The sequence below is a fragment of the Canis lupus genome, chromosome 1 (genome assembly GCF_048164855.1).
Source record: "Canis lupus baileyi chromosome 1, mCanLup2.hap1, whole genome shotgun sequence".
NCBI classification, from domain to species: domain Eukaryota; kingdom Metazoa; phylum Chordata; class Mammalia; order Carnivora; family Canidae; genus Canis; species Canis lupus.
In genome coordinates, this window is record NC_132838.1 from 114250443 (window position 1) to 114268197 (window position 17755).

Genomic DNA, 17755 nt, shown 5'->3' on the forward strand with positions numbered 1-17755 from the left:
TGTGGCATCTGGGATGGACTTTATTGGATGTGGCTGCCCAAGCCATGATCTGGGAGCACTGGGGCCTCGGGCCCAGGACCCAGGCAGTGAGTCTGAAGAGGCTCAGAAGTCAGGGCTGTTTGGAGCGAGGCCATAAGCGGTTGGTAAGAGAGCCAAAGAAGAGGTTCTGCTTGCTGGATTTGGAGAGCTCAGCCAGGCGCTGCTGTTCTTCCTGGGGTGAAAGACAGGGAGGAGGGTCAGCCTGGGCTGGGTATTCTCCTAGACTCCCTCATCCAAGGGGCCATCTTCCTTAAACCTCTGCCCAGCCCTAAACCCCTTCCCCAAGCTCCTAGAACGCCAGCCCAGACACAGGAGCCCAGATTCAAGTCCTGGTACTGTCATGATCCCCCTCTCCTGAACCCCGGGAACCTACCCCAGATCCTTTTTACCCTAAACATAGATGCTGGTGAGACCCCAGGCTCTTCATCAGACTACACTGTTCTGGTCTCTGAGCCCCAGTGTCCAGCCCTCAGCCGAAGGACCCTAGTTTGAATGTTGGGGGAATCCCAGGCCCAAATCTCCAAAGACTCATCCTTTGGGCACTCAGGAGCTCCAGCCCTACTCGCAGGCATCCAACCCAGAATCTGGTCAACCTCAATTTAGATCCCAGAGGATTTCTTTCCCAGGCTCAATCCATATTCTCAGCTTCATTTCCAAATTACCAGGATCACACTGAGAACACCAGAACTCCTTGCCCTGTCCCTTGGGCCAAGTGTCCAGGGATCCCCATTCTCCAGGCCTGACCCAAACCTCCTGTCCACACAAAACCTGGGCCCTCATATCTGCTTGAAATCATCACGGACTACACCTCTCCAAGATCCATGCTTGGCTTTCCTGCCTCCTGCTCTCAAAGCAGGCTGTGGAAATCGACCACCTCCTTCGCCATTACAAGAGCCCTACAGGACAGTTGTGTGGAAGACCAGGTCCTTGGTCAAGGTCTTGCAGCCAGAGCAGAGACAGGCTGCTCTAGGGGCCCTCCCTTGGGAACTGACATGATGACCCCACCCATCTGCAGTCTGAGCACCCACCTGCTCTAGCCGGCTCTGCCGCTGTTTGAAAGCCTCCAGTGGGTCATCCTCCAGGGCGTAATGTTCTAACACGGTCCTGACATCCTCCACTCGGTTCAGCGCAATGGCTGTGGGCACAGTAGGTAGGGGTCAGGCAGGCAGAAAGACCCCAGGGAAGCAGAGCCCACGAGGGTAAAGGTCAGACCCTGGGGCTGGTCAGACCTACCTCGAACATTTCTTAACAGGCCAAAAGGGCTCCCCTGGACATCCCCCCAAGAATCCCCTAAATATTCCAGAGCACCCCAAACATTCTCTCAGAAACTTCTAAAGACTGCAGGATGCTTGTGAATCTCTCATATCTCAAGTACCCAATTTTACATGCGGGTTGGGGGAGGCAGCCAGAATTAAGCATCTATTATTCCTCTTGAGACTCAAGGGCTCCAAGGCCAGTAGCCAGGTCAGGGATTAGCCTCACTCTTAAGGAAGGCAGACAGGTCCAACAAGACCCGGTCATCAGAGTTGCCGTCCCAGGGCCGCAGGGCGACGCCATTGTAGGGCTGGAGGCGAAAAGCTTCCTTCTTGCAGTCCACAACTACTACGCGGGCAGGGTCCCGATTCAGACATGAAATATCCTGCAAGTACACATAGGCCCAGAGTCTCGTGTAAGCTACTACAATTACAATCCCAAAGACACTCAGCTCCACACAGAGACAACAGACAGCTTCCAAATCTCATATCCCTCCATTACCCCCAACTGTCTTCTTTGGAGAGCCTTCATTTCCCCCCACTCCCATCCCCAGATACCAAGGAAGGGAGAAGAACCTAGGAGCCCAGCCTGTGCTGAGGGCAGGCTAAAGTTCTGTCAGAATCAGATCTGGGGCAGAAGAAGGGTTGAGACTGGGGTCAGAGCTGAGGCCTCTTTTCTTTTCCTCAGAAGGCGTCAGTACCCCACCCCTCAAGTCCCAGAGGACCACCTATGCCCCACCCCCCCAACCATGACACCTTAACATGGTGCCCATCCATGTATCTTGTGGCATCCCGGAACAGGCGGTAGGAGATGAAGCCATGAGGGTCCACGCTGTCGATGAGTGGGAATGCAGTCTGGGGGTGGGATGGGAGACACAAGATCAGGGTGAGCCTGACCCTCTGGATCTCCTGCCACACCGACCATCCCTCCCCTGTCCCGGGGCCTTACCATGCCAGTCTCTGATGTAAAGATGACGATTTCATACAAAGGGGCAAGCTGCTGGAATAAAGTTTCGATGCCTGGACGCTTCTTAAACCTCCAGCCGGTGGCCAGCTGGGGAGGCAGGAAGGACAGTGGAGTCAGTGAGGACAGTGAAACGCCAAGACTCGGAAACCCCGAAGAGAACAAAGCCCCAGCCAGGGGATCTCCAGAACTAGAGTGCTCTCCCCCATCTTTGTAGCTCCAGGTGGGGGGTGCTCAGAAGCACATGGGTCTAGGAGTGACTGAGGGTCTAGGAGTCTGGAGGGTGTAGCACATATTGTGTGCTCAGCCACACTCACAACAACCCACAGGGTGGGCAGTCTCACAGCTGAGAAAACCAGTGAGAGATGCCCCCTCCCCTACATCACACGATGGATCTGGCTCCAGAGTCTCTGCTCTCAACTGTATCATCGAGATCTGGCCACCCACGTCTATCTAGTGTCCCCAGCCCGCTGCCTTCCCCAGGACACACCGACCACTCAGGGTGCAAGAGGACGCCTGTGAGCTCCAAGACCAGCGTGTAGGGCGGCTGGTAGTACGGCTCCTTTAGAGGGTCTGGGAGGAGGCAGGGACTGGTGGGCTCGATGATCATCTGTGGGGACAGGGACGGAATGGGAGCACTCAGACAAGGAGGCAGGGGCTGGGGCTGGAGGGTGGGGACTTGACTCAGAGTTCCTGCTCACCTGTCTGTAGTCTTTGAAATATTTGTATGTGCGGCGCAACTGCTGTACCAGAATTGGATCTAGGAGGATACAGGGGCACAAAGGGATTCCAAGATGAGCCATTGCTCAACCTCCCCAACAAACCAGGGCTTTATTTACCTACCAAACACAAACAAGTCTATACACCCACCTGGTCTGAAAGAGCTCATTTCTAAGTCAAAAAGTAGGAGGCAGGGACATAACCGCCAGGCAGGAGTAGATACTTTTATTCACCTGCCCAATTCTAATGTGAATACTTCTACTCACACACCACCCCAGATATAAAACAGAATGTTTATGCATACATGTAACTCTGCTGACATTATACCAGCGTGTTCAGTCCGTTTTGAACCACTAGGCTTCTTCTACATCTGTCGGTTAAAGCTAATATGCTAAGTCTACTGAAACCATGCTAAATATACATATACACTTACATACTCTTAATCTAGTGGTTCTCAACTCGGAGGAATCTGGTCCGGTATCTTCCAGGGACTCAAGGCAATGTTTGAAGACACATGTGATGGCCACGATACTGGCAAATAGTGGACTGAGGCCTACCATGCTGCTCAACACCCTCCAATGCACCCACCACTCCCCACAACAATGCACTACCTGCTTCAAAGTACCAACAGGGGGATGGACGCCTGGGTGGCTCAGTGGTTGAGCATCTGCCTTTAGCTCAGGGTGTGATCTCGTAGTGCCAGGATTGAGTTCCACATCAGGCTCCCTGCATGGAGCCTGCTTCTCCCTCTGCCTATATCTCTGTCTCTCTCGTGAATAAATAAATACGATCTTTAAAACAAAACAAAACATGGGACACCTGGGTGGCTCAGCAGTTGAGCATCTGCCTTCGACCCAGGGCATGACCCGGGAGTCCCAGGATTGAGTACCACACTGGGATCCCTGCATGGAGCCTGCTTCTCTCTCCCTGTGTCTCTGCCTCTCTCTCTCTGTGTCTCTTATGAATATATAAATAAAATCTTTAAAAAATAAAAATAAAAAATAAAATAAACAAAACAAAGTACCAATGGGGCCAAGGTTGAAAAATCCTGGCTTAAATGAATATACTGGGACAGCCCAGGTGGCTCAGTGATTTGGCGTTCCCTTTGGCCCTGGACAGAATCCTGGAGACCCGGGATCAAGTCCCACGTCGGAGTCCCTGCATGGAGCCTGCTTCTCCCTCTGCCTGTGTCTCTGCCTCTCTCTCTATGTCTCTCATGAATAAATAGATAAAATCTTAAAAATAAATAAATAAAAATAAACTGGGTTCAGAATATTCATTTTTTAAATTTTGTTTATTTATTCATGAGAGACACAGGCAGAGGGAGAAGCAGGCTCCATGCAGGAAGCCCGACGCGGAACTAGATCCTGGGTCTCCAGGATCACACCCCGAACCGAAGGTGGCGCCAAACCGCTGAACCACCCGGGCTGCCCTGAACCCAGTTTAAAGCAGGAAGTTTATCTGACTGCCTGCTTCATTAGGTACTTTTAGTTTAGTTAAACCACTGCCTATGTAAGGGCTTGCCTTTTCAAAACCAAAGTGTTGATGGGACGCCTGGATGGCTCAGCGGTTGAGCATTTGCCTTTGGCTCAGGGAGTGATCCAGGTCCCAGGATTGAGTCCCACATTGGGCTCCCTGCAAGGAGCCTGCTTCTCCCTCTGCCCGTGTCTCTGCCTCTCTCTCTCTCTCTCTCTCTCTTTTTTTTTAAATTTTTATTTATTACTTATGATAGTCACACAGAGAGAGAGAGAGAGAGGCAGAGACACAGGCAGAGGGAGAAGCAGGCTCCATGCACTGGGAGCCCGACGTGGGATTCGATCCCGGGTCTCCAGGATCGCGCCCTGGGCCAAAGGCAGGCGCCAAACCACTGCGCCACCCAGGGATCCCTCTGCCTCTCTTTATGTGTCTCTCATGAATAAAAAAAACAAAAACAAAACAAACAAAACCCAAAATGTTGAAACTAGTTATGCTAGCAAACACATTTTAAACCTGCAGGTTTACCCGTTCTTTCTTTTCTTTTTTCTTTTCTTTTCTTTCTTTTCTTTTTTTCTCTCTCTTTCTCTATCTATCTATCTATCTATCTATCTATCTATCTATCTATCTATCTATCTTTACCCGGCCAACTTAAATCAGTATGTTGATTTATTTAAATCAGGAATAGGTAAAATCTTAAAAAAAAAATCAATATGGGACGCCTGAGTGGCTCAGCAGTTGAGTGTCTGCCTTTGGCTCAGGGCATTATCCCCCAATCCGGGATGGAGTCCTGCATTGGGCCCCCTGCATGGAGCCTGCTTCTATCTCTGTCTCTCTCTCTCTCATAAGTGGATAGATAAAATCTTAAAAAAAAATAAAAATAAACTAGGAAGATTACCCAGTTAAAACACCATTACTTACCCACCTGGCCAGCTTAACTAACCAATGTATTAACATGTGGGTTTGCAAACTTTCCCAGCACGAACAGGTGGCTTTCTGGACCTACCAATTGTATTTTTCTCTGGGGAAGGGTCAGGTGTGACAGAACTGACAACTACTCTCTACTTATCTAACTTGCCAGAAACTCTCTACCAAAAGCTGGTTAACTAAAAGGGAGGGAGGAAAGACATTGTTTTGGAAATGAGCCTGATGAGGTGGGGGGCTTAGGGGGAAAGAGGAGGCCATCAGAAAGAGGAGGGGATTAAGGGCTGCAGCCGCTCAGATCTAAGGCACAGGAAGCCATGCGTCTGGTGGTAGACAGGCCCCCCTCTCTCCAAGCACTCCTACCGGTGAACTCCCCTCCCCCATCTCTCCCTGACCATCTGCTCCTGGGCCAGTGAAGAGGACTGAAGAGGACTGCGGCTTTGTAATGCCCCTCCCCCCAAAGCCATCCAGCTGCTGACTCCCCCACCCCCCAAAGAAAGGAGGAGGGGTGGGGGGCACCAGAAGGAAGGGTAACATCCCTATAAGTTGCAGGATCGGGAGGTTCAGCGGGGGGACCTCAGAACCTGTGGCTGTTTTTACTCACCATTGTCGAATTCATCAGGAATCTGGAAAGTGGAGACAAAAATGTACGGTTTGGGATGGCAGAGGCTGAAACCCATCAAACCCAAAAAAGGAATCTCCAGGGCCCTGGGAGTTGTAGGCAAAGGTCCCTGGGAGGGAAAGGCTCATCCTGAGACCAGCAATGAGCCTGAGCAGACCAAAGGGGAAAGGACCCATAGGATGGGACCCCTGGCAAGGCTTAGGGTCCCATCTGGGTCTCTCTCCTCCTCACCTTGGCACCAGTTTCATCCACAGAGTTGTTTCCTGTAAAGGAGACAGGAAGGAATGAGAGAAATTGAGGCCCGGTCTCCTGGATCTTGAGGAAGGAAGAGGGCAGGGGGCCTGGATTCCTGGGTCTGAGGGAAGAAGGAAGAGGCATGGTCTCCAGAGGTCAAGAGAGGATGGGGCGGGTAGTCAGGATCCTGGGTTTCCAAGAGAAGAGGGACTGAGGCAGGGTCTCCTCAGTCTCTGAAGGAGGAAGGGACTACGGGGAGGGCTGGAGTTTTGGGTGCTGCAGGAAGAGGTAGCTTAGGAGGCGGCTCCAGGCCTCTCCTTCCCCATCTTTCCCTCTTCCAAATGACTCTCTGTATCCTAGTGCAGAACCAACTAAGAGTTCAACCTTGAGCAAAGTGGGCAGAGGGAGAAGAAAGGTCTCCCATTTCCAAGGCTGATGTTCTAGTTGGCTGCCTTAAGGAGGGAGGAGCCAGGGAATGAAGATGGGCCAAACTCTTAAGAGAAAGGGGGGAGGTTCTGCAGAAGAGAGAGTCAAGGGAACAAAATTGGGAAACAGGCACATGTCCCTCACCAAAGATATAGACGACGCTCACAGTCCCACCGGCCCCGAGCAGCCCAGCCAGCCAGAGTGCGACTTTTTTGGCGTAGCTGGGACCCTCTGTGCCCCGCTGCTGCTGCTGTGGCCCCTGAGCCTGGGCCTTGGTGCCCGAGCGGCTCCCAATTTCCATGGCCTGCAATTGAGAGTAGGTAGATTAGCCGAAAGAGAAGTGAGAAAGGTCAGGATGATTCTGGCACCCTGGTCAGAGAAGAATCAAGGTTGGGAGCCAGGAAGCAGACACCCACATAGCCTCAGGGTGTTGGGTCTCTGCACAGGCAACCAGGGGATTGGGTTTCTTAGAATAGTCAAGAACTTGACTGTCCTGGGCCAGGTGCCCAAGGGTTGATAGGCTGGGCGCCCAGGATCCCGCAGGGCAGGGAAATGAAGTCAGGGAGCCTGGCTGAATGCCGGGAGCAAGGTGATGGAGAGCACAAAAGTGGATTGGACGGGTAGTTAAGTCATGCGGATGCCCGGGGCGCACAGCAGTGGGGTACAGAGGGGAAGGGTTGGGAGTGGGGACAGAGCGGCAATCGCTTGCCTGGGGAAGTAAGGGCACGGAGGTCGGAAAGGCCCGATCTCCGTCAGTGTGGAGGCAGGTTGAATCAAAAGCCCGGGCATGGACCTCATCATCACCGCCACCACCGCGGGGACAGTACCCCCAGGCCAGTCTGGGACCCCAGCATCCCGGGCCCCTCCCCGCCAAGCATTACCTGAGAGGTCACCGAGATGGGAAACAGGTGACCTCCCTTCCCCCAGTACCCACGTGGGGTCCAGAGGAGATGGCGTTCAGAGGACGCACTTCGGCCCCCAGCATCTAGCTCAGGGGCGCAAGCGCTGCCCACCCGGGAGGCAGGGAAGCGCCCCGAAACGCGGGCGGCGTTCCAATCAGCACCCTGAGGTGCTGCGTCCCAGAACCCTCGCGCGGCGCGGGCCGCCCGGAACTTCAGGAGGGGGCACCCCGCACTCCCGGGCCACCTGCGTCCGGCTCACCTGGTCCGGGGTCCGGGGCGGCGGCGTCGCCAGCCTCGCGCACAGCCCCCGCGCGCCGCGCCGCAGCTCGCTCCGCAAGCGCAAGGCCAGCGCCGCCGAGGCCGCCATCTTGCGCTGACGCCACGCGGCCCCGCCCACTCACTCCTCATCGCCCGGCCCGGGCCGCGGCCTGGGCCAATGGGGGCTCGGGGGTGGGGCGGGCGGACGGGAGCCCGAGAGGGACAAAGGGCTGCGGAGCAGAGCCGCCCGCGTCCTCGTTTCGGGTCGACCCGGCGCGCCGCCGTCAGGCGTTCCGCCGACCCCACGCCTCGCCGCCCCTACAGCGGCGCGGAGCGGCTCACGCAAGGCCCGGGGGCAAGGCTGAGGCCGCCGCGTAGGACCCTGTGGCTGCGGATCGCGTCCTGAGAGCAAAGCAGCGAGCTAGTTCGTTTCGCCCACGTGGTCCGCCCAGGAAGCGGGCTGAAAGCCAGCCCTCCCAAACCCTTCCTCCTGAGGAGCCTGGAAGCCGAATCTCTCCCGACCTCGCAGCCCTTTCTTGCCCCTCCTCCCCTGAGCTGCTCTAGGAAGGGTCTGGAAAGCCAGCGCTTTCAAGCGAAGGCTCGGCCAAAGGTGCAGCGGCCGCCTCCCCGGGTTCGGGCTTATCGAGACAGAAATCCATGAGTAAGGGGCGACAGGTGGCCGCGAAGACTCTCCCTCCTTACTTTAAAAGGAAGGGAAGTCTCCTACTGCTTATGGGAACTTTGAAAGCATGGAAAATCACCATGTTACATTTAGGGAAAAATACTAAGGTCAGGCTTCTGGTCCCCTCTGGTGGGGGTGGGGACGCACGGACTGGGGTTGCTGTTTAAAGCTCTCTCTCCTACGTACTGTACTACGTACGTACTGCCAAGCCGGGTGGTGGGTGAGGCATGGATGTTCTACGGGTTGTAGTATCTTTTCGAATATTAAAAAAAATTTTTTTTAAAGATTTTATTTATTCATGACAGACACACAGAGAGAGAGGCAGAGACACAGGCAAAGGGAGAAGCAGGCTCCACAGAGAACCCGATGTGGGACTTGATCCCGGGTCTCCAGGATCACGCCCTGGGCTGCAGGCGGCACTAAACCGCTGCGCCACGGAGGCTGCCCCCTTTTCGAATATTTGAAATGTTTTATATTGCATTAATTAAAAAAAACATTTGTCAAATGAGTAAGGTGAAGGAAGGTCAGGGTACTGAAGCCCCATTTTCCAGCTTGCTCGTCTCTACCCTCAAGCCACCAGACAAGCCACAGAAATTCTGGTGTCGCTGCTCTGTGGGCTCAAGAAGAGGACCTTCAACTGCAGTATCCTGCACCATAGGAGGAATTTCGGTTTTCCTGGAGGGTTTTACTGATTTTCACTTCACGTAACTCAAGTGAGAGTGGGATGTTAACTTCAATGAGGGGCAGGCTCTGTTCTAATAATCTTTCCAATGTCTCCTCATACATTCATGCTGGGGTAGGCAGCATCATTTTCTAGATGGGGAAACTGAGGCTTAGGTGCCCCCATCTAGTTATTTGCCCAGGAAGTAAGTGGGGTCTACAAATGACCGCACTTACAAAACAGACACACACATACACACCCCTTCTGACCAAACAGCTTTTTATTGAAAGACCGAAACACAAAAGCAAGCTGGGGAAGGGAGGGTACAAGAAGGTGGGGACCCTCCCCCCAGACTCTATTCTGATTCCCATGAACATCAGGGAGGAAGATAGGAACTCAAAAGGAAAATAAAAGAAATCCTAAAGACCAGATTAGCCCTGGTCCGGACCCCAGACCCTGTGTCAAGAGCCAAGGGCCATGGAACGAAGGAAGGACAGACACTCCACTCTCTATCTGCCAGATAATCTGCCAAGTCCACCCGCCCTGCGTTCCTCAGGCCTCCAGGAGCTTCCCCAGGAAGCGGAGGTTGAGGATCTTGAGCTGCTCGTCAAGGTCCATGCGGACGATGCCATCCTCACCATCGATGCTCAACAGGACCCCTGTGGCTTCCCGATCCTCACCCAGGATCACCTTCACCTGAGGTGGGGAGGAACGGGGGTCAGGGTCCATGTCAGCAACCCAAGGCCCCCACGTCCCCTGCCCTACCTCCTTACCTTGTTGTTCTTGGTGGGGGTGATGGGCTCCAGGTGCTCACTGGAGATGCTGACAACCTTCTCACTGTCCTTTAGGTATACAGAGCACATGCCTCCCTGTGGGTAGGGACAGCCTGGTCAGTGTCCAACAGAGCACTGCTGCCCACGCTCAGAGGCCACCGGCTCAGGGATCGTCCTAACAAGTTACTTGCCCCTAAGGTGATGGGCAGGAAAGGTCAAAAGCTGGGCCTGGTTCCTGGGCCTGTGGGGTGTTGGGGTGGGGTGGCCAGATCAGCAAGGGAAGCACCAGAACGAAGCTAACTTAGGCCAAAAGAGACTGCTGCTCAGGCATGTGACTCCACGTTCCAAGTGGGCCTCCTCACCTTTCCCCTCCTGGCCCCACCTATACCTCAGGGATATCCTCACAGGCCCTACCTAGTCCCTGGCCAGAGCTCTGACCTCAATGTAGGTCAGCCCTTTCACCAACAGCCTTCAGTGCTGGGGTGTGTTCACTTGGCCTCCTGAGGGTCTCTGCCACCTGCCTCCCTCCTCTCTTCCTCACAACCAGAGCTCCCCCTGGGTTCCCAGCCCCCAGTCTCACCACCCTAGTCCATCCCTGCTAGAGCAACATAGTGAATTAATTCCAAACCACAGACCTGGTCCACCACTGCCCTGCCTGCTTGGATTCCTCCGGACACAGTCCAAGTTCCCCAGGCTGCCATGTGACCTGGCCTAGTCACTTCTCTGGCCCTGTCACTCACCTTCCCCCTGGGCTTTTTATGTTCTAACCACAATGAACATATTTCAACTCCCCAGATGTGCCAGGCTTTGCCTCATCTCCAGGCTTTTGCAAGGCCCCTGTCTTTGGAACACACTTTCCCCCCTCCCCCACTACTTCTCTTGGTTTACTCCTATCCAGTCTTCAGATCTTGGTGCAGATGCTGCTTCCTCTGGGAGGCACCCCTCCAAAGTTGATTAAGTTGCCTCCTCTAAGGTTCCCATAGCTCCCCTTACTGTCAGGGCTTCTGGTATCCCAGCTCAGGTCACTCAGGCTGTCCCTGTTTGGGGACACGTCTGCCTCCCCAACTAGGATGTGAGCCTCTGTGAGGGCAGGGCCTGGAGCCATCTTGGTCTCTGGTGTCTCTCTCTCTCTCTTTTTTAAAGATTTTATTTATTCATGAGAGACACAGAGAGAGAGAGACAGAGACATAGGCAGAGGGAGAAGCAGGCTCCATGCAGGGAGCCTGACGTGGGACTCGATCCCAGGACTCCAGGATCACACCCTGGGCCAAGGATGGCGCTAAACCACTGAGCCACCCGGGCTGCCCCTCTGGTGTCTAATTCATTAAAGTAACATTTACCAGAAGACCAACACTCTGTTGGTTCCTCATCTAGGAACTAGGGCTGCTTAGGAATGAAATACAGGCTTAGTAACCAAAGAATCACACACTGAATAAACTTTAAGCTAATTTTAGGCAGCAGGTAGGTAATGTGAAAAAAAATTACATGGACGTGTAAGAGTCAGACCTGAGATAGCTCAAAGGCTTCCCTGAAGGATGAAAAGAAGAGCGTCCCAAACAGAGGAAAGTGACAAGCTAAGGCCCTGAGGCTGGAGAGAACCTAGTGACTGTGAGGGATGGAAAGACCAGTAATGCTGGAGCAGGAGGAGCACTAGGGGTAGGGTGCCTGGCTCTAAGCCGAGGCCTGGCATAGGGAAGCTCTCTGTCCGTGTTACTGAACTGGTCTCAGAGGAATACGTTAACGTGTAATCTAGCTCCTGGGTGCCAGTCACTACTCCAGGCTAAGGTGGCCCCAGCCATGTACACAACATGCAAAAACCCCTGCCCTGTGGAGCCTGCAGGCCAGACCGTCCACACCTGCTTTTCCAGCTATAAACAGGTACCAGAAAACATGGTTAGATGGTTAAAAAGAAAAAAAACAGTAACCACAGAGGTTGGGGACCCCAAATGAGGGGTCCTGCCCACCCACCGGCCTGGGCCCCACTTACTGTGACGCTGCGGATGACGCCTGTCTGCCCCACCACCTGTGTATCCAGGTAGGTGTCCCGCACCTTCACCTGGATGTCAGTGGTTACCCAGTCGCTGGAGTTCTGCTCAATGCCTGAGCCTGGTGTGTGGGGGTTGTAGCCACCAGGGGAGGGGGCTCCGGGTGTCATCGGACTGTAGCCAACAGGGCTCGGGCTGGGGCTGGCCTGTAGGTGAAAGGGGGGTGGCGTTATTGAAAATAGGTCATCGGTCATCTAGCTTGGTTGCCCCCATAGACCCAAGACTCATCCTAACCCACCCCCCCCCCATTTTTTTTTAAAGGTTTATTCATTTGAGGGCAGCCGGGGTGGCTCAGCAGTTTAGCGCTGCCTTCGGCCCAGGTTGTGATCCTGGAGACCCGGAATCGAGTCCCATGTCTGGCTCCCTGCATGGAGCCTGTTTCTCCCTCTGCCTGTGTGTCTGCCTCTCTCGTGCTCTCTCTCATGAATAAATAAATAAAATCTTTAAAAAAAAAAAAGGTTTATTCATTTAAGAGAGAGAGAGAGCACACATGCGTGCACGCAGGAGTACACGAAGGAGCAGAGGGAAAGGGAGAGAGAAACTTCAGCAGATTCCTCACCAAGCGTGGAGCCTGATGCAGGGCTCAATCCCAAGACCCTGAGATCACGACGTAAGCAGAAACCAAGAGTCGGTTGCTTAATCAACTGCGCCACCCAAGTGCCCCCTAGCCCACCACCCTTAAGGGCATGCAAGCTCACCAGTACCTGATAGGCCATGGGTGAGGGTGTGGGGTGGTAGCTGGCTGGAGAGTGGGTGTTCTGGTAGCCTGCTGGGCTTGGCGCCACCTGGTGGTAACTCTGGGGGCTGGGGCTGGGCTGGTAGGAGCCTTGTGGGGAGGGGGCGGCATAGGGGGAGAACTGGTCTGTGTTGTACCTGGAGAGTCAAAGACAGAAGGGCGCAGCTGTTGGGGATGGTGCAGAAGAGAAGAAGGTAGTGGCAGCAGAGAGGGTTTGGGCAAGGGTTGATTAGGGTTAGCCCCAGTGGACTCACATGGCTGGCGTCCCTGGTGTCTGTGGGTTGTACTGTGGGTTGACCTGTGGGGATGAGGGGTCAGGATAGCCAGGTGTTTGGGGATTGGGGGTGCCCCCATAGGCCTGTGGGGATGGGGTGGGCTCGTCGTCGAAGGCATACTCGTATTCTTCCTCAGCCCTGTTGGAGAGAGAAGTCTGTTGAGAAAGACTGGTAATCACAGCAATGTAGCAAATGCTTCCAGAACAGCAAGGAACACCTCACAATGGCACTGAACACCCCACAACAGCCCCAACCAGAGGCCTCCATTTCATAGCTGAGCAGCCTGGGAGGCAGAGACCTGGTCACACAACTGGTCACATGACCTAAGTCACACACAAATCTGTCTCCAAGCTCAGGTCTGATGCATAGCATGCTACTATGGTGGGGATTAGAGATCATCTGACCACCCATCCCAGCCATACCTAACCCTTCGCACATGAACAGCGTGGGGATGGAAGCAGAGTGTTCAGGGAGGGCCATGTAGATCCCTCCAACCGCACACAAACACACGGGCTCAAGGAACCATGCCTCCCACCCCTGATCCTCACCGCGACGGTGTGTTAGGGTTATTGGGGTCCCAGGCCCCACTCTGAGCAGGAGTGCGGCTGCCATCATGCAGGGGTGTCTGTGAACCGTAATGTGGGGTGCGGCTGCCTGAAATGGGAGAGTGGGAGAAATGAGTTTGTCTGTTATCTCCTGTCTCCAGCCCCACCCCTATGTCACCCCTTAACCCCATCCCCTGGGCACACTCACCATCCTGGAGAGGAGTCTGGGAGCCATACATGGGTGTGCGGGAGCCAGAGCCATACATGGGCGTCTGGGAGCCATACATGGGCGTCCGTCCATAGGTTGAGGTCATGCCACCTGGGCGCCGTGAACCCCTGTGGACACAGAGAAGTAGTGGGGTGAGTAGAGCCCCCTTACCCACCCAGCAACCCCCATCCTGGCCCTGCCCTGCCCCAGCCCGTACACTGTAGTGAGCCGCTGACGGTCCACAGAGATGGTCTGGCAGGTAGAGTGCAGCTCCACGCGGGCTGTGGACTCAGTGGCATCCTTCACCACACCAATGTAGCCTGTGAGGAGACCGGAGGTCAGGCTGAATGGGGTTCTCCACCACGTCCCTCCCCCAGCCCTCCAACACAGCCCTGAAGGCCTGAAGGTCACCTTTGTAGGGTCCTTGGGAGATGCGCACAGTTTGGCCTATGAGTTCGTTGTCTCTCCGTCCCCGACCCCTGCTCATGCCTCCGCTGCCGCCACCAGGGCTGCCAAAGCCACCACGCTGACCTGGGGAGGAAGAAGATCACCAGTCCCCAGGGCCATGTCCTCCCCTCATATGCTGTGTCCATTGACAGAGCACCCTCTCAAGCCCCCTCTTCACCTGCCTGACTTCCCCAGTGCACCCCCACTGGTTCAGGAGCTTCCTCTGGGGGCCCCCACCAGAGCCCCAGCACAATTGTGGCCACTCTGGCCTGCCACTGGGGCAGTGGTGTGGGAAGGTCCTGGTCTCTGTGAGCCCCTACATGGCCAGGCCAGCCAAGCAGGCACTCAGTGAGTGTGAGCTGAATGATCCCACCCCCCCAACCCTCAGAGACATTCCGCCCCACTCCTCACCTCCAGCGCTGGGGTGCATGGGGCTGCTGATCCGGGGGCTCATAGGGGCAAAACCACCCACTGTGAAGTTGGTCACATCTCGGGGCTAGGGAAGGGACAAGAAGTGAACTGGCTGGCAGGGCCTGGGTGATAGACTCCTGGCCCCCATGCCACTGCCTGCCTCCTGCTTGAACAGCCTGGCAGCCATCTCTCCCAACTCCTAGTGACAATGCCTCGATTTCCCTTTGGGGAAACTACCACCCCTGTGCCAGTGTGGGCCTGTCAATCAAGAGGCCTGGTCCTCCCCTGGCCAGGACTTTATGGCCCCGGTGACCTAAAAACTGCAAATCAGGAGAATTTCTCAGCCCAATGTTTAGGGCTGTGAGGACCACCTCCTGGTCCCAGCTCCCCAGATCCAGGGCCTGATTTCCTTTCCAATACTTGGTTCTGCACAGCTTTCCTACATGTTCTAACTCAGAGCCCCTGTATCTGCTGCTCCCCAGAGACAGGCAGCTCTGGGCCCCTTCATTCGGATCTCTGCTCAGGTGTCACATCAAAGACACCTTTCCCTGATGACCCCCATCTAAAGCAGCAACCCCGTTATTCTCTCCCCATTGTCTCTCTCCCTATCCTGTTTAACCTTCCTTCAATTGCCTATCATCACCTCACACTGTACGATGTACGTATATATTGATCTGTTCGTCTCTGGGGTAGCATCTCTAGAAGGGCAGAGACTTTTTGTTCATTATTCTATCTCCAGTGCCAGGCATCTAACAGGTGCTCAATAAAACAGAATGGATGAATGATTTGATTAAAAGCTCAGAATCCCAGTAAACTCTACCAATGACCTGAGCCTGACATCCGCTCTCCTAACCCTCCACAAGCCCGTTCTTGTCACTGCGGGGGCCAGAGAAGGCTGGAGAGCTGAGCCAGGAACCCAAGAGCCAGGAGGCCATCACACCCGCCTCACCTTGGAGCCCCCTGCCAGGACGAGGTGGCGGGTCTTGCAGACAAACATCCCCCCGTTCTCCACCAGTTTCTTGCAGTGCAGAAAGGCAAAGCTGCGGAAGAGATGGCGAATTTCGCCCTCCCGGCCCTGAGTGGGGAAAGGACGGTCACTCTCATGGCCATGCCCACCCCAGCAATTTCAGGCGTGGTCAACAGGCAGGAGGTTATACTCACTGAGTGGGGGCCATCAATGACCTTGACGATGTCTTTCACATGGATGTTATTCTGTTCTGAGTCCAGGGCCACAGCAAAGCGGTTGTCCTTCTTTCGTGTCACAGCCTGGTGTCTGACAGTCACCACCTTCCCATACATGTTCAGCACCTATGGAGGGAGGGGGGGATGCTGAGCTGTGAGAGTAGAAAGAAGCGAAGTGGAGTAGGGCTTTCCTAAGGTGGAATGATCCTTCCTTGTGGGAAACCATCTCAAGCTCTGCGGAAATCTAGCCTCCTTGGCTCTGAGGACACTGCTGCCAAGGCACTGCGTCAAATAAAAATGTTCCCAATCATTTCAAAACACTTTTGGGAAGACACTCCATCAGAGACCTGAAAAATGGGTAAAGGAGTAAATATTAACATAATTTTTACCCATCTCTGTGTGCCAGGTCATGTACTAAATTCTTCACACAACATTTCACTGAAGCCTCAAAACTTCCCTCTGAGATGGATGTGGTCATGATTCCCATTTTACAAGGGGGGCGGGGGGGCAGATCTCAGGCCCAGAGAGGGCAAGTCACGAGCCCAGGGTCATACAGCATGGAGCAATAGGACCAAGATATGAATCCAGAGTCCAGGGTCCTAAGCATTAGGACTCTGACTCCCACGTCCACTGGGAAGAGATGGAGGAAAGGAGAGCACCTGCAGCCCCCAGCCCTTGAGCAAGCACCTGTGTTTACAATATTTGATCTCAGGGCTTCAACGAAATACATGATACCGATATCTCCATTTTACAGGGTATGAAACAAGTACAGAGAGGGTAATGACATGCCACCTGCCCAACACCACACAGCCAGCCACGGCTGACAGAGTCAGATCTGCCACTCAGAGCAGTGTGGATCTTAGCCACCACGATCTGCCACCTCCCTAGGATGAGGAGCTCAAGGGAGAGGAAGGAAGGCAGGCCCCACCACTGAGTACAACACACACACACCTGGAAGGTCTCTCGCTCCAGTCGCACGATGACACCCACGGTCTGGGGGTCCAGCTGCACCAGCTCCCCCCACTCATGCTGGCCCCCCACATCCACACCCGACGCCGTCTCTGAGCAGAGCTGCAGGTCCCGGGGGAGCACCTTCAGCTGTGGGAAACAGGAAAGGGTGAAGCAGGGTCCAAGTGGCTCTTTAGCCTGGGTCTCATTAGGCACGTTCCACCTCGACCCCAGTCCCCCACTTACCTCGTGCATGGTGAGGTCAGAGAAGAGGATAACAAAGTTCTCCTCCACTCGCACAATGAGGCCTGTGTCACCCTCAAATCGACCAGCAATCACCTTCACGTGGTCCCCCATTTTAAAGTACTTCCGGAGCTCCTGGGCCGGGAACTCCAGCATGTCCTGGGGATTGGGTATGGGGACACTGAGCAGGTCAAGAAAAGCTACTATGGCCCACCTGCTTCCCCATCTCCAGAAGCCGCTCATATTCTCAGAAAAGACCTTGCCAAAACCCACTCCAGACTTACACTACCCAATCACAGACTCCTTGCACAACCCTCAGACTGCCCTAGAGACAGCTCACCTCAGACTCAGGAAATCAGCCTGGATACCCCTTTACTCCACACACAGAAAGCCTACCCCCAAAACATACGACACAGACTAAACACTTCCTCAGACCTAGCCAGAGAAAGCCTCACCCCAGACACATCATGCTAGCCTGGACAAACTCTCAAAACAGACAGACAGACACAGACACCCACACCCTTAAAGCAAACTAAAACCAGGCAGCCAGCTTAGATTATGCTATGATGACACCATGCTCTCAACCCAATACGCACATATGGGCCGTGTGGTACCTACCTTGAGGTCCTCGTGCTTGGGCATGATGGTGATCTTGTTGCCATCCACGCTGAGGATCTTGCCCTGCAGGTTGATGAGCTCACCCTCACACACCTCCACATTGTCCCCAGGTTGGAAGTTGTGTTCCCGCTCCTTCCCTGCAGGGACAGATGCCGGGTTGATGTGA

At 54.4% G+C, this 17755-nt stretch overlaps 2 protein-coding genes across 8 annotated transcripts in view; both read right to left on the bottom strand.

Annotated features, from left to right (window-relative positions):
* TIMM50 (translocase of inner mitochondrial membrane 50) lies at positions 1-7968 on the bottom strand. 3 transcript variants are annotated; one of them, XM_072778100.1, is made up of 11 exons: positions 7817-7968; positions 6800-6959; positions 6227-6258; positions 5978-5999; positions 2958-3016; positions 2747-2866; positions 2242-2346; positions 2049-2147; positions 1522-1678; positions 1068-1174; positions 1-211 (listed from the first exon to the last, which is right to left on the bottom strand). In XM_072778100.1, exons 1-11 carry the CDS (start codon positions 7922-7924, stop codon positions 110-112), a joined length of 1071 nt encoding a protein of 356 aa, XP_072634201.1. In that variant the 5' UTR covers positions 7925-7968; the 3' UTR covers positions 1-109. The 3 variants fall into 3 exon arrangements, with proteins under 3 accessions (XP_072634201.1, XP_072634220.1, XP_072634209.1); XM_072778119.1 differs by having other exon boundaries at positions 6227-6350; positions 7817-7880; XM_072778108.1 differs by lacking the exon at positions 7817-7968 and adding an exon at positions 7537-7557.
* Positions 7969-9420: 1452 nt separating this feature from the next.
* The window catches only part of SUPT5H (SPT5 homolog, DSIF elongation factor subunit), a 28886-nt gene continuing 20551 nt past the window's right edge, over positions 9421-17755 (bottom strand). For all 5 annotated transcript variants that reach the window (XM_072778086.1, XM_072778049.1, XM_072778058.1 and 2 more), the window contains 15 exons: positions 17590-17726; positions 16975-17130; positions 16732-16878; positions 15760-15906; positions 15548-15673; positions 14599-14683; positions 14152-14271; positions 13958-14060; positions 13741-13868; positions 13536-13641; positions 12967-13125; positions 12681-12849; positions 11919-12122; positions 9932-10027; positions 9421-9854 (listed from right to left, as the gene is read on the bottom strand). In XM_072778086.1, coding sequence (XP_072634187.1) covers positions 9711-9854; positions 9932-10027; positions 11919-12122; positions 12681-12849; positions 12967-13125; positions 13536-13641; positions 13741-13868; positions 13958-14060; positions 14152-14271; positions 14599-14683; positions 15548-15673; positions 15760-15906; positions 16732-16878; positions 16975-17130; positions 17590-17726 — 2027 coding nt within the window. In that variant the 3' untranslated portion in view covers positions 9421-9710. The remainder of the gene's footprint in view (positions 9855-9931; positions 10028-11918; positions 12123-12680; positions 12850-12966; positions 13126-13535; positions 13642-13740; positions 13869-13957; positions 14061-14151; positions 14272-14598; positions 14684-15547; positions 15674-15759; positions 15907-16731; positions 16879-16974; positions 17131-17589; positions 17727-17755) is intronic.

Excerpts from the sequence above, each read along its gene's own strand:
- TIMM50 (XM_072778100.1), bottom strand. The coding sequence starts at position 7,924 with ATGGCGGCCTCGGCGGCGCTGGCCTTGCGCTTGCGGAGCGAGCTGCGG. Across the intron at positions 6,000-6,226 it reads TGGATGAAACTGGTGCCAAG|ATTCCTGATGAATTCGACAA; the intron begins GTGAGGAGGAGA and ends TCCACTTTCCAG. Across the intron at positions 2,148-2,241 it reads TTACATCAGAGACTGGCATG|ACTGCATTCCCACTCATCGA; the intron begins GTAAGGCCCCGG and ends TCCCACCCCCAG.